At 41.4% G+C, this 14105-nt stretch overlaps 1 protein-coding gene across 3 annotated transcripts in view; it reads right to left on the reverse strand.

The window, feature by feature from the left end:
- The window catches only part of dnah5 (dynein, axonemal, heavy chain 5), a 116349-nt gene that overhangs the window by 80049 nt on the left and 22195 nt on the right, over positions 1-14105 (reverse strand). For all 3 annotated transcript variants that reach the window (XM_031298634.2, XM_031298635.2, XM_031298636.2), the window contains 19 exons: positions 13308-13398; positions 12862-13007; positions 11821-11998; positions 11247-11501; positions 10376-10572; positions 10159-10252; positions 9334-9476; positions 9027-9103; positions 8764-8888; positions 8341-8576; positions 7732-7950; positions 6922-6984; positions 6469-6707; positions 2864-3011; positions 2592-2684; positions 1776-1975; positions 1548-1701; positions 1268-1431; positions 854-1010 (listed from right to left, as the gene is read on the reverse strand). In XM_031298634.2, coding sequence (XP_031154494.1) covers positions 854-1010; positions 1268-1431; positions 1548-1701; positions 1776-1975; positions 2592-2684; positions 2864-3011; positions 6469-6707; positions 6922-6984; positions 7732-7950; positions 8341-8576; positions 8764-8888; positions 9027-9103; positions 9334-9476; positions 10159-10252; positions 10376-10572; positions 11247-11501; positions 11821-11998; positions 12862-13007; positions 13308-13398 — 2979 coding nt within the window. The remainder of the gene's footprint in view (positions 1-853; positions 1011-1267; positions 1432-1547; positions 1702-1775; positions 1976-2591; positions 2685-2863; positions 3012-6468; positions 6708-6921; positions 6985-7731; positions 7951-8340; positions 8577-8763; positions 8889-9026; positions 9104-9333; positions 9477-10158; positions 10253-10375; positions 10573-11246; positions 11502-11820; positions 11999-12861; positions 13008-13307; positions 13399-14105) is intronic.

A 14105-nucleotide genomic window follows, 5' to 3' on the forward strand; every position in this document is an offset into this window, starting at 1 on the left:
ATCTATCTATCTATCTATCTATCTATCTATCTATCTATGTCCTGTATTGTATTTTATCCTGTTTGTTGCAATAATTTTTTCAGCTGTGCAAAAAATCTCATGTCAGAGGGTTTAAAAGATGCACTTGTTTTTAGACACTGACCTATTAGAAGGCCAGGTGTCATGATGTCATCATGGCAGCCCGTGCTTCTTTTTTGTTCTGTGTGTTTTTGTTTGTTTTCTCTCATGTCCCTCCCTCCTGTGCCAATTACTGTGAGCTGTGGGCGCGGCTTAGCTGGCAGGTGGCACCAGGTGAAGCTCATTCCCTAATCAACCTCCTGCAGTATTTAAGGCTGGCTCTGTGATCCGCTCGTTGCCAGATTGTACCGTCTACCAGTGTGGTATAGTTGCACTCCTGGCTCTCTGTGTAATTTGTTATCCTGGTGTTTTAGCTTGTGTAGCTAAAGTATTTTCTATGTTTATCTCTTGTTGCAGCCTGCCTTGCTTGCTCGTACTCCTGCCTGCCTGCCTGCTTGCTCACCCCGCCTGCTCCTCTCTCTCTCTGTAAGGATTGGACTCAAACTCAATTGTTTGTTGGACTCTGGAGGAGGCCTTAGCACATGGTCAACGCCACCACTTCACTGGGTACGCTCTGGAGAGCGCACTGCACCCACCACTCACCACTGGATTCCCTCGACACAACCCTCCTTTTTGCCACCAGCACAATTATTGTATATATTTCACTCATTAAACACTTAATCTTGATTATTGTGTTTTTCGTCTGCTTTTGGGTTCCACCTCCTGTGCCGTTCCGTAACACCAGGTGTGTAAAGAAACAATAAAAACACTCTAAGAGGCTGCATGAAAAAGGTACCTTGTCATGGAATCGGACACATTTGATATTGTCGAAGACGTTGAGAAGGTGGGCCTGTATGGTGTGGGAGTCAGAGGCCTGGCCCAGGATTTCCAGCAGGGCAGGGTCAGAGACAAAGAAGAAACGAGGAAACAGCAGACGCTTCTTCTCCAAATAGCTGTTTGACAGCATGATAAAAAATAAAATAAAAATGTTACCTGCAATAGTCTCAAAGCACCTTGTGTTCGAAAACACAAAAACAGAAACATTTACAATGGTTGGCAGCAAAAAACTGAAAATAAATATTTTCGTATTGTAACAGTAACAAAGTGCAGTGCTCTCTCCTCACTTTGAATGTTTTGAACTAGTCACATCTCAAAACTTCATATAGTTTTAAGGTGTAAGTTGATTAAGATATTAGTCCTTTCTACCCACCCTGTAAGTGACTTCTGGCAGATCTCCAGCTGTTCGAGGAGGTGAGGAAGCAACTGTCCCATAGTCTCATCTCCAACACATGACTGTACTACATTGGGCATCTCGTGGGCTCGCATCATGATCTTCACCCATGATTTGTCGATGTTAGAGAAACGCTTTGCTTCCTAAAAAGGTTCAGTCAAATATTCATTAGAGGGGTTGTATTTTTTTGTTGTTGCAAAAAACCACACAAATATACAGTATGTGTCAAATATAACTTATTCACTGTGACCTAATTTACCTTAGGCAGCTGTTTAGCAATGTCTCCACCCACAAACACAGCCTCCAGGTAGATCCAGAGGTTCTGAACGGTCATCCAGTTTTCTATAATATCAGTGGTGTTGGAAAGATTCTGAACCCACTTCTGAATCTGGGCTTTAAATGGGGTGTTGTACCTGAGAAATAAGTTACATGCATGTAAGCCTTACATTATACCAAGCACACACAGTGAAAATCAACATGAACATACCTGTTGCTCATTAGAGACCCCAATATCATTAGGCTGTCCTCCATGCTGGTAATGATCTCTGATGTGCTGTCTCCTCTCAGTAGCAGTTCTCCACGGGTTTTAAAGTTGGCAAACGTAAAAATCTTGTTGTCCCACTCAGCGATCACCTGCTTCAGCTTCTGCTCAATATCCCGCTCTTTTACCGCACTGATGCAGATATCCTGTATAATAACGCCCCAAATGTGTTTTAACAGTAGCAATACAAATGCTATCGGCAAAATAAATATAAATATATAAACATTTTTTTCAGTATCCCAGCCAGGCTACTTGAGGATTAGATTTTGTTGATGGGGATTAAACGTAGTATAACAAAATTCAATCAGCAAGGGAATTAAGGAATTATTACAAATTATTACATTATAAGTATTTTATACATTGCATTAACATAATCATCATTAACATCAACTATCATTATCAATATTGATAATATCACTAAACATAATTTTTTCCATTACATCCTCACCATTATTGTCAGCAACATTTTGAAGCTTGAAATACTTTGACTAAATAAACAAAAAATACAAAACAAGCTCTCCATAAAGATGTCTTCTAGATTTTTAAGTGAAACAACATTGTTAGTGTTGACAGCTGATTTAATGGAATGTATGAAAATGATGCTAGAGCTTAAACGCATCTATTGGGTGCCACGATTAATGCTAAATGCATTGTGAGAATGATATTAAGGCATATTGCAACTCTTTTAAACTGTATATTAATCTCATGCATACTTTTTAAATTTTGCTCAGCCTGCATAGGTAGGCTACCATTCATTCTTACCTCAATCTCCTCTTTATACTTGAGCAGAGGAGCCTCCATAATGTTGCGTAGCTTGAATGTATCACTTTCCACCTCAAAGGCATGCCCAGTCACCTTAGCACAAACCAGATAGATTTGTTGGTCAAAGTATGGAAACAAGTGTCTATTCATTCCAAATGTCAAGACAACAGCTATTATTATTATTGACATTATAGTTATTACATAAGTTTAACAGTAGGTGTTGATGATGACTGGTAACTGCAGTGGTATGTTGGTGGCCTTGTTTCACTGACCTCAGTAATTCTTTTCCAGTGGCGACTCATCATAGCCTTGTTAGTCATGAGTTCCAGCAGGGGGCAGCACTCACTGAATTCATCAATTGTTTTCTTCAGGTCCATGAAAGCCTGCCACTCCTTTAGAGCACGAGGCAGCTTGCGACACCTGGTAGTTAAAGTACGCAATAATCAACAAGCTCATGGCTAATACTCTTTCAAACTAAAGATTAATTCTGCACCAAACACAGTCCAAAATCTGTATGTGCGTCCTTTTGAGACACACATGTGCCAGCACAGTTGCACAGTGTACCCAGCCCAAAGTAACACTTCTAAAACTGATAGACAGCTTTTCTGCCAGAGGAAGGAGTTGTCCTGTCTTCTTCATCTGTAACGTCAGCACATACTTCCCTTGTGACTGCTAACTGCTTACAACTTTAACCAGTTTCACACTGGGGAACACAAGTGGAGACATATTTAAAAAAAAAGATTTCATCTAGACAAAATGCCTTTAACTTTTATTTCCCCTTCAATTTCCCTTTGACACATGCACACTTCAGCGACAAGCAGTTTGAAGACTTCGAAGAACAGCGGTGTCCGCCTGTGTACCGATTGACAGACCGGCTATATCCTGCCGTCAGATCTCCACTTGAGCTGCGAGGCGTGCCTCGGCCTCGTTTGCCCAGCTGCCACTACGCCGGCCGCCAGCAGTTCTGCGCCCGCTTACCAACGGAGGAACTGAAGCGGCAGACGATGGCAGCCGGGCGGTCAGGTAAGGTAAGGATACCACCAGCGGCGACACCCAGACATCCCAGAAGGAGATCTCTTTGGCGGGCAAGAGTTTGCTGACTTGGATCCCCCCAGAGATGGTTCTCTAGCCAGCACCGCTCTCCCTCCTCCCAGTTGGGAGAACTGGAGCTCGAAACAGAAGAGGATTATGGAGCCCCGCCACTGTGGCTGTCTCCGTCCCAGGAGGGGACCACTGCATCAGTGGCTTTCTCCTCCGCATCAGGCGGGCTCCCTGCCCACCACTCCCTGCCCACTGCATGTGGGCTTCCGGCCGACGGAAGCCCACAATATCAATAGACAACCGGTTGCCATTCAGCTACTCTCTGGCCCATCGTATGCCCTCCAAATGTATCATTTGGCGGTTTTTCAGCCATTACGCAGATGGGGATCAGGTTTCTGTTAAACGACCTAATCTTTATGACACCCTCCCAGGAGAGAGCTGCACTCAACACAGTGGAGGCTGTGCAGCATCTACAAACCTTGAATTTGCCATAAACTGGCTAGTTTATCTGATGTGGACATAAACTCTGCCACTATGAAAACCAGGCTGGATGCAATAAACTCTCCACTGTCACACATTGCGCCTCACAGGGTGGTGTCAGTACTGTCAGTGATGCATCTGCTGGTGTTGATGCCCGCGAGTCACATAGTGGCCACTCTAGGACGTGAGTAAACACACACATGTTGCACATGAGGAAAAATTCAGAGATGGTTCGGCCACCTGCACCTTGACCCAACACGGCACAAGAGGCGCATGCTGACCATATCTTCCTCTCTACAGTCAAACCTGGCCTAGTGGAAACCCCCCGTGCTCTATCGTCGGGGGTTCCCCTGTGACACAGATGCATCTCTCGTTGGATGGCAGGGCAAGTCCAAGTCCCAGGTTGTGGGAGGGAGATGGGGAAATCCTCCATCTCTCCACATTGCCTGGAGCTTGCCACGGTGTTAAAGTGCTGAAACACTTTGCTCTGAGTCTGTCAGGTAGACGTGTCAATAAGAACAGACAACATGACAGCGGCGGTTTCACTCATCCTGCTGCTGTGGTCACACAGACACCTGCTCTTAATCAGAGCGGTGTACACTCCAGGGTTACTAAACCGCATGGCAGACCTGATGTCGCGGGGATCCCTCTCACAACAAGCGGAAATTAAATCCCACTCTCGTTCAGATGCTGTGGAACAGGTTGGGAGGGCGAAAGTGGATCTGTTCGCCTCATGAGGGAATGCACAGTGTGCACTGTGGTTCTCTATGAAGGCATGAGACTGGTCTGCCATTCTAGTGGCACTAAAACACAGTGGTTCCTGACTCGGGGGGGACATCATGACATCTGCCATATGGCACAGGGACGCACTGTCGCAGCTGGACTGTGCGATCTCCCAACCCGCAGTGAAAAGCCAACGGCTGTTGCCCTGACCGCTGAATGGGAGCGCTTGGAGAGGTTAGAGTGTGTTGTTGCGCTACTTAGGCAACAGCTACACCCTGTGGTTAAATCGGGTATGTTGATCTGTTACAGCAGAGCCCACTGTGTAAGCCAATATGCTGTATGTGAATAAACGGATCTTAAGTCACAGAATGACTATTCATTCAGCGTGTTACGCTTGACGGCGGTCCGCTTTCCAGTGCTGGTGTGTGGAGGCTCGGACACCACCTCATGTCCTCTGCCTCTCATGTTAACCTACCCTCAGACATTACTGGATAATGATTTGGCTAAGTTTTTAAAGTGTATGTTGCGGCCTTTTTTGAAGGGGATCAGACGACAGAAACCTGTTGTGCGTTCTCTAGCACCTTAATGGGATTTAATCCCAGTGCTCTGGGCCCAGGGGTTCCCCTTTTGAGCCTCTGGCACAAATCTCTATCAGAATGTTATTCCTGACAACAGCGCTCCTCATAGCCTTGACATCGGCTAGGAGAGTGAGTGACTTATGCGCGCTGTTGGTCTCACCGTCCTGCTTTTCTATTAGAGAGGACGGGAGCACAGCCACTTTACAGCCAAATTCTTCATACATGCCGAAAGTCAAAACTAACTATTTTGGCCTGAAAATAACAGAGAAGAGGATTAAAAAATGAAGAAGAGGAGCTAGTGTATGCTATCTGCTTGTGGATTTTGGTGTCACAGGTGGCATTGACTACATCAGCTTCGCCCTTAACCCAATAGCAACAGCTCTTAGAGGGCGAAGCATATACAAAATAGAACGATAGTTACGTATTGTAACTCCAGATTCTATGAGTATAGGCATAGATCCAGGCCACCTGCTTCACTAACATTGGCTGAAGAAAAATGCTGATGTTAGGAGCAGATCTCTGGTCTCGCAGCTGTAATATACAGTAACTGCGGACATAAGAGAGGCACGTGCAGGGCACAAGGGCGCGGAATAAATCTTCACGACTGCGCGTGCACAAGGGATAAACCCAATAACAGCTCTTAGAGGGCTATGCCTATACTCATAGAATCTGGAGTTACAATACGTAACTATCCTTAAATACTGATCAGTTTAATTTACTTAAAGCGACCCTGTGGTGCTTTCTTGTAAACAAACAAAAATTATTTTTACATTTAGTGTTACACACTAAAACACACGGTGTGTATCCTTGAGATCTAACAAACAAGTCTAGTGCATTTTCTTCCTCATAAAGACTGTGGTTGTGGACTTTGGTTGTTAGTGGGACACAATTGGTAGTGTTTCGCGTCACCAGTGGGTGCACATATGCACAAGATAAACAAAACAGGGACCCACTAACAGAAAAAACAGCTCCACACCTACTAGGGGTTTAAAACCGACTGGGAAACTTTAAATGTAGTATGAAGATTAATATTTAAAAAAAAAACACTGTCTAACCTCGTCTGAAAGTCCAGTAGCTCATTATTGATCTTTTCAATGTGGATGTCAGCCCAGAGGATATCATAGTAACCATTGACTGTTTCGATGACATTGTTGTAAAGGCCATACAACTTCTGCAGTAGAGCCAGCTGCTTCCTTATCTCCAACAGCTGGGGATGCTGGGTAACAGGAAGTCCAAACAGCTCCTCTCCACCTGTATAAGTGATGTACTTCCTGAATAGGTTGTCAAATCGATTCTAAAGAAAAAAGGAATGGCAACAAAATATCCCAAATCAGTACAGTACTTGAAATAAAAATCATATAAATTTACCTAATTTAGCCGTCATGTTTTTCAGCCATTTTACATTTGCTGTAAAATACTGTATATGTGATTCCCCATGTATACACTTTACCCACAGTGAAAAAAGCAAGCGCAGTTATCATGCCCAGCTCAAATCGTCAGTAACAAACCTGGAACATGATGAGTCTATCACTGGCATCCTGAGGAGCTAGCCCCACCACCATGGGGCCATCCTGAAGCAGAGAGAAAAAAGTACTGTAAATCTATGGGTACATCCCAATTCTTTAATCTTAATCTCTTAAATCTATCAACGATTTCCTCATGCATCTTAGTCTTTTTCACTGAAGAAGCGAGGAGAGATGCAAGGAAAAGGTGTGAGGAGAGAGGAATCAAGGAAACACGTTTGTAGGAAAATTAAACATAATTTTCCGATGACAATGGCACAGCTGGATTAGCTGTCAGTCAGCTTTAACAGCTCTGTAGCGATTTCTAAAGGTTTGTATTTGCAAATATAAACACTGTCTAATAATTATAATACTAATAAAAATAATATTAATCACAAAGTTACCACCACCAGTGCAGCAGTGCTGTTTTTCTGTCTCTCTCTTTTTGTTTCCCTTACAAAAAACTGTTTAAATACATGCAAGTTTGTTTAATTAATGTGCAGATGTTTGTTATACTGTGTACTGATCAGTTGAACCACAGTGTGTATGTAGACTTTGCAGCTCAGACCCTACATGCATTAACATTTCTACTGGCAGCAACGTTTAAATTTGTTATTTAATAATCCAGATTGGGATTGTATACTGTAATCTTATAAACTGTATTAATTGTGTTAGCCCACATTTAATGTAAATTAAATCCTTGATCCTTGAAGGGAAGTTAGCATTATACAGGCTTTGGGGTTGAGGGCTGTCTGAGCTTTTGTCTGTACAGACGTGCATTTGCATCTTGCATTTTTTGTCTCTTTTTCCTTTTACCTTGTCATAATCCTGGTAAAAGTGTTGACAGTCTTCCAGGAAGCTCTCCACATTGCTGACCAGCTCTCCTCTGAAGTTGGGCTGCAGGGCAACGAGCTCATTCTGTATCTCTGTGCTCCGGGACAGCAGCTTCTCCCATGTGTAACGCAGCGTATCCACCTTATCGGCCTCCTCTTTTGCCACCGCGAGTTCATATTTATGAAGCATGGCGTAAGACTCCTGTGAGGATGAAAAAATATGCTAAGTCTTTCACCTGACATCTACAAATATTGGCAAATATATACATATAACTTTGTCAAATGAATCAAACATTGACATAAAACATGTAAGAGTTTCAATTCCTGCACTTCCTCTGCACTGCCATTGAGCTTTTGATACAGAACTCAACCTAAATGCTTTCATAAACATGCAAATGCTTTCTGTTCATGTATACAATTTGCTATTGAAAGCCATTCACTATATATACTTCTGAAACACTCGAACACTGCTGAAATGCTCTCATGTACACTACTGAAAACATCTAGTCCTACTCCAACTGTGTGCATTTGTGTGTCTGGAAAGGGTGTCAGCAACTACCATGCTGTATGAAAGACCTAATGCTGTGTTTACCTCTATGGGACCAACTTGAAAATCAATAGATATTTGGTGCTCTCTGATCTCCTTGAGTGCTGCCATGGCGATGCGAATGTCATCCAGGTCTTTGATCTGCCTATTCAGTTTCTTTCCTGCTTCATCAACAAAAGCAAAGATCTGCTCCATGTCTGAGCGATATTTCTTGTTACAGTACAGTCCATAGTCCACCATCCAGTTCTTGGTTTCAGCAGTGAGGGACATCTTCAGGTCCGCTGGTACAAAGAAATATGTGAGCATGCAGAGATCAGTGATGAATTGGCTAAAGGTCAATTTTATATTTCATGTTTTTATAAAGTTCTTTTCAGACGCCTTATCCATAATGAAGACATTTTCAAAGTGCTGTTAGTAACAATGGACAGCTAGTTACAATTCCAGCAAAATATTTGAACTTAATCTAACCTGTGAATAGAGCCAAAGCTCCTACAGTGATGTACTCTGGTTCAGAGTTTATTTCCAGCTCCAGATCTCGATAGAAAATAATTTGGCTCTCAAACTCTGATAGCAAGGGACTGCCCTGGATGAATCTGTAAAAAAACAAAAAAACAAATAGCGTTGACATAAAGCTGTTCACTGGCAGTTACTTGATGCATAGTAAATGAAACTGTTAGTTCTCAGTTGTAGAGTCAGATATGAATATCAGTCAGACATTGTGTTTATCATACTTTCGCATGGTGTCTTCACGGTCCTTTCTCCAGATGTGATGGTAACGGCTAAAACGGTCCAGAGCAGTCATCACTTCCTGTACAATAATATAAAACAGGAGTTATGTAAGAAATGACAGTGGTTCCCTTTGTCCATTTACAGTGGACACACTGTTATTGTTGAAGCAGACAGGGTATAATACATATTAAAAATATATCAAAGATATTTAAAAAACCAATAGACGGACCGTACAGTTTAGATTCTGATGTATGCATCTTTAATTTGTTTCTCATTGTTCTGTAGAGGTTGGGCCAATTATATACATACCTTTTTGGTGGAGCTGATGGAGGTGCTGAGAACAGACACTAGTTTGAGTATCTCCTTGTTCTCAGACACACTCTTGTAGTAGTTTCTAGCTTGGAATGGGATAGCCTGGATTACAGATGCTGAAATATCTGAGGTGCTGCCCTCTGCAAAAGTAAAGAGTTTGAAGGACAGTTGTTGTGAATGTACGGGGGAGACGATATTTTCACTTTGCATCGTTGATATTGGATCATTGATCATTGAATCTATAAATCGATCCATATCAATGTATCGGTACACCCCTCACAGACAGCTTGGCTTTTGCTTGGAATCCTTTATTTATAATTATACATTAATAAAGGATTGTTCAGAGTCGGAACAAGTGTTGATGATGAGGTTGAGTCTTGAGCTACCATAACCACTTTAACTTTTGGGGTTTTCATTGAAGTGTTTCCTGGAAACGTTTTTAAATGAACTATACAGAACCTATTCATATCCAACTTTTTAATTCAAATAAGCAAATCAATCACCCTGCAACTTTGTCATCCCTTATAATATTTCACATCTTTACCTCCATGATAGCAGGGGTACAATGTGACTGAAAGGGCTGCTCTACTCAAATTACATTTTAAAATGTTCCATCAACACGTTTCTATCTGATCCTAGTCAGTTGAGGCTTTGCTCTGCTGAGCTGTAAAATAAGGACATTTGATTATCAAGTGACAGTGGTGCAGTAGCTAATAATCAACGTTCTGGTCTGCAAACAATATGGATAAATCTCTCTGAAGTAAGTGTTGAGTTGTTGAACTGCTGAGGATAAGTAAGGTAAAGTCTCATGTTCTCTCATACCAGCCAGGCTTCTGTATGTTGTTGCTCCATCCTCTGATTCACTCTCAGAACTGTCCCGTTTCAGAGCTGCCATCCGTCTTTCATTCATTTTTCTCTGCAAAGAGGAAACGGACGTAAGGGAAGACTTCAGGGCTTGTGTGGTAGACTATAGAGCAATGGGGTTCTTCAGATGTATAAATCCATTACTTTTCACAAATTATTGCTTGGTTAAACCCACCTTGGAGATCCTTTCTTTGCTCCACTGGCTGACTCCTTTGCTGACACTAACCACACACTCTACAGCCCGGTTTAGAGCCTGTTGGACCTCCTCCAGAGCTGGTACCATGGTGATGTTAGGGATGGAGAGGGTCACATTGACTCTAAAGATTGCCTGCTGACCGCTGCTTTTGCCACGACTTGATGAGTCACTCTCAGCTACACGGGGAGAGAAGAGAAGCTCTGATACAGTGTGGTAATGTCCAAAGATGGACATTTTATGAACTTGGTGGACAGAACGGGCAACAATCAACCTCTCAAATCAGAACTCATGGTACCTAATACTTGCTTCCAACGGGAGATGGATAATTGTTTTATTTGATACTTTTGTGCCTTCCAAAAATGCTTTTACTGTACATCAGTTGACAAGTCATGATCATTGGTGATCTTAGACCCTTTAAAATTATAATAATAAAAACCTTGATGTCCTGAGTCTCGTTATATCTAATCTGTCAGAGGGAGAGCAGGAGTGCTGTTGTGAAATTTAACGTTGGTAGTCCCCAGAGAAGAAGTTGGTAATTTCATGGTGCAGATTAGAACCCAAATTGAACCGTAAGCAACTAAAATTGCTGAATGTTAGAATATTGTGTCAAATTGGTCGTTATTACTGTGACTTATAAGGTATCAGGTTTAGTCAAAAAACGTTACTGTACTCGTGTCACATTCTCATTAGGGGCTGAGCCCCCCTAAAGGTCTGATCCTAGAATCGCCCCTGGTCATGCTAAATAAAAACAAAAATGTAGCTTTTACATAAGAAATATTTTAGAAATATTTATATTAAGATACGGCCAAATACTGAGAGCAGCTAAATAGTTACAGTACACAAGACCCACCCAAGCAATTCATGAGCGAGGAGGTGTGGATACGCTTGCGTAGCATCTCCAGGGTGTTGCGTGTCAATCTGAGCAAAGCATCCACGTGGCGGTGGTTAAAGTACGAGAGCAGCTCCTGGGCTTCCTCCTCCATCACTTCCATCAGGTCCCTCTTCTTCTTCCTCCTCACCAAGGGAGAGGAAGGGCCAACGCTGGCAGGAGGGAGCAAGGTGTTTCTCGAGAAGAGACGGCCCTCTGAGCGGCCATCATCTTCACCTGAGATGCAAGAAGTGCCACATTTATGGTGAACATCGACCCCTTTAGCTACAGCTCTAACATAGCAAACAGTAACTCTGTTTTATCAGTATATGGGTTTCAGATTGCCTTGCATAATCTTAAAAAGAGGCAAGACATCAATTAAAGTTGAACTAATAAAGTTATAACAAATTGTGTCCTTATTAGTGTTGCCCTTTCTATTATTTCATGCATCTGTTCTGATGTGAGATTCGTCATTAACCTTATTTCTTCTAGTAAATTCCATTGCACCTTATCATATCCCATTCTATTTGATCTCAAAAGGAAAATGTTAGTATACCTTCACTGTCAATGTGGTCTATGGTCTTGCTCTCAGCGCAGCTTTCTTCCTCTATCTTCTCCACCTCCTCTCTCTGATTGTGGTCAAACTCCAGCAGCATGTTGATCAGTTCATTAGCAGCCTCCTCCACCAGTGAGCTCTTAGTGTGGAGACTCTGGGCTTGTCTTATGCACAGGTCCTATACAAATATGTATATATATGTATGTATGTACATTGAATATGTCATATAAGTGGTAGTGCACTGCAGTATAACATTAGCTGTAGGATTAAACCAAGGCAGCTTCAACGACATTAATACTCTTTGGATAGATTTCTTTTTCTGGATACCCAACATACCAAGGGCACATGATTCACTGCATAAAAACAAGAAAATTACGTAATTTATTTTGAATTCACTTTAATTCAACTCTATAGATATATAGAACTGTAATTATACTGTAATAGTTATTTGTTAGCAAAAAAATCTAATAATGTCAGCTTTAATAACTGTCAGCGATTTCTACACAGTAATGGACATCCCATGACATGGGTCGGGATTCATATTGTATTATACAATATACTGCTTTGTCAGCAGTCAGTCATTCACATAACTTTGTTTTGATAAACTTAGCAGCTATTTCATCACAACATTAAATCATGATTGATAACGTGTGGCCTTGACTGCTAATGAGCCACCAACAAGCAGTGTCACAACAAATATATAGAAATAGCCTTGATGGAGGGCATATTAACTTATATATGTTGTACAAAATTGACCATTCATGTAATTGATAATAATTGAATGATTGCCTTCAGAGAATAAAAACTATAGTTTGAGAAGAAAATAATTTAAAAGTACTTTAAAAGCATTGGAAAGTGTTAGGTGTATTAAAGCTCCTTTGCATGTAATTCAGTTTTTATGTAATCATAACATTTTTCAAATTATAGCAAGTGCGGTGGGGGGGCTGGGGGTGTTGCATAACTTAGAAGGTGGGATTAATAAAACTATAGCTACAGACTAATACTGTTGTTTTATTTGAAACAGACTTTGCATTTATTTACCCTGGTAGTCTGCACAAACTCCTCACAGGTGACTGGCTCATCCTCTGGCAAAACACACAGTGTGGATCCACTCATCTCCTGCAGTACTGCATCTATCCTAAACTCCACCAAGTCGTTTACCCTGTCCATCAACAGCTCCAGGTCAACTGGAGAGACAAGAGAAAGAGAACAACATAGACCAACAGAAGAGGAGAGAAAGAAGTTGTCAAGCATTGGAAGAAGGTAAGCAAGTGGTGAAAGAGGAGGCAGATAAAAGGATAAAGAGAAAATGTGGCATATAGAGAGAGACAGCATACTGAATGTGAAGGTTACTTATGAGAACACACATACCAACAGCGATTCAAAAGGAATCCATAAAAATCTTTTCAGATGCTGCCAGTAGTGAGTTGCAGGATGTCTTATGTGTCAGCATGTGGGTCATTGATTTTGCTGGATTTGTTGCTTACCCAAAGCCTTGTCGATGCGGCCAAGGTACTTGTCTATGTTCAGAGATGTCCAGTTGATGGAGGTCAAACCTGGTTGTATAGCCTCATCCACCTGTCAAGTCAGTGATGTATGATGATGCACTTCATACAGTAGCGGATGTGTCAGTCTCATTTTGTCATAAATTCACCAGTCAAATGTTAAATGTTAGTTAAAAAAAAAAAGGTCTTGTTTATTCCTTTATAACCATGTAAGCTACCCTTTATATGTCTACTTGGGTCCCAAGAAGACAAAAACAGCTCCACCAAAGCTGTTTAATAAAGTATTTTAACAAGCCTGAGGAAGTACAATTTCACTAGGGGAAAAAAAACAGAGAAAAGTAAAAAACATTTATTTTTCTTTTGCATCCTGTAATTTTTTTAAAAGCAATGCCAAAACCTCATCATTCTCTCCAACAGTTGTTCATTTTAGTTGTGGTGCACATAATAATCATGATGATTGAAATACCTTTGATGCATAAATTAATGTATTGTTCCTGCATTAAGTCATGCATGAGATACTATTATCCTTACTGATAGTTCATGAATGAAGTCATGCTTTTTCATGCATTAATTCAGTCATGCATGAATTCATGATAATTCATACCTTTAGTATAAGTGATAACACAGGTGGTGTAAGTTAATAGCTTTAAAGCTATTAACTTAATAGCTTAATAGCTTTAAAGCTATTAACTTAACTTACAAGTTAATAGCTTTAAAGCTATTAACTTACACCACCTGTTGCAGGGGGGTAAAACAGCTTTACTTTTACATACTAGTCTC

This window comes from Sander lucioperca, chromosome 10 (assembly GCF_008315115.2).
Source record: "Sander lucioperca isolate FBNREF2018 chromosome 10, SLUC_FBN_1.2, whole genome shotgun sequence".
Classification (NCBI taxonomy): domain Eukaryota; kingdom Metazoa; phylum Chordata; class Actinopteri; order Perciformes; family Percidae; genus Sander; species Sander lucioperca.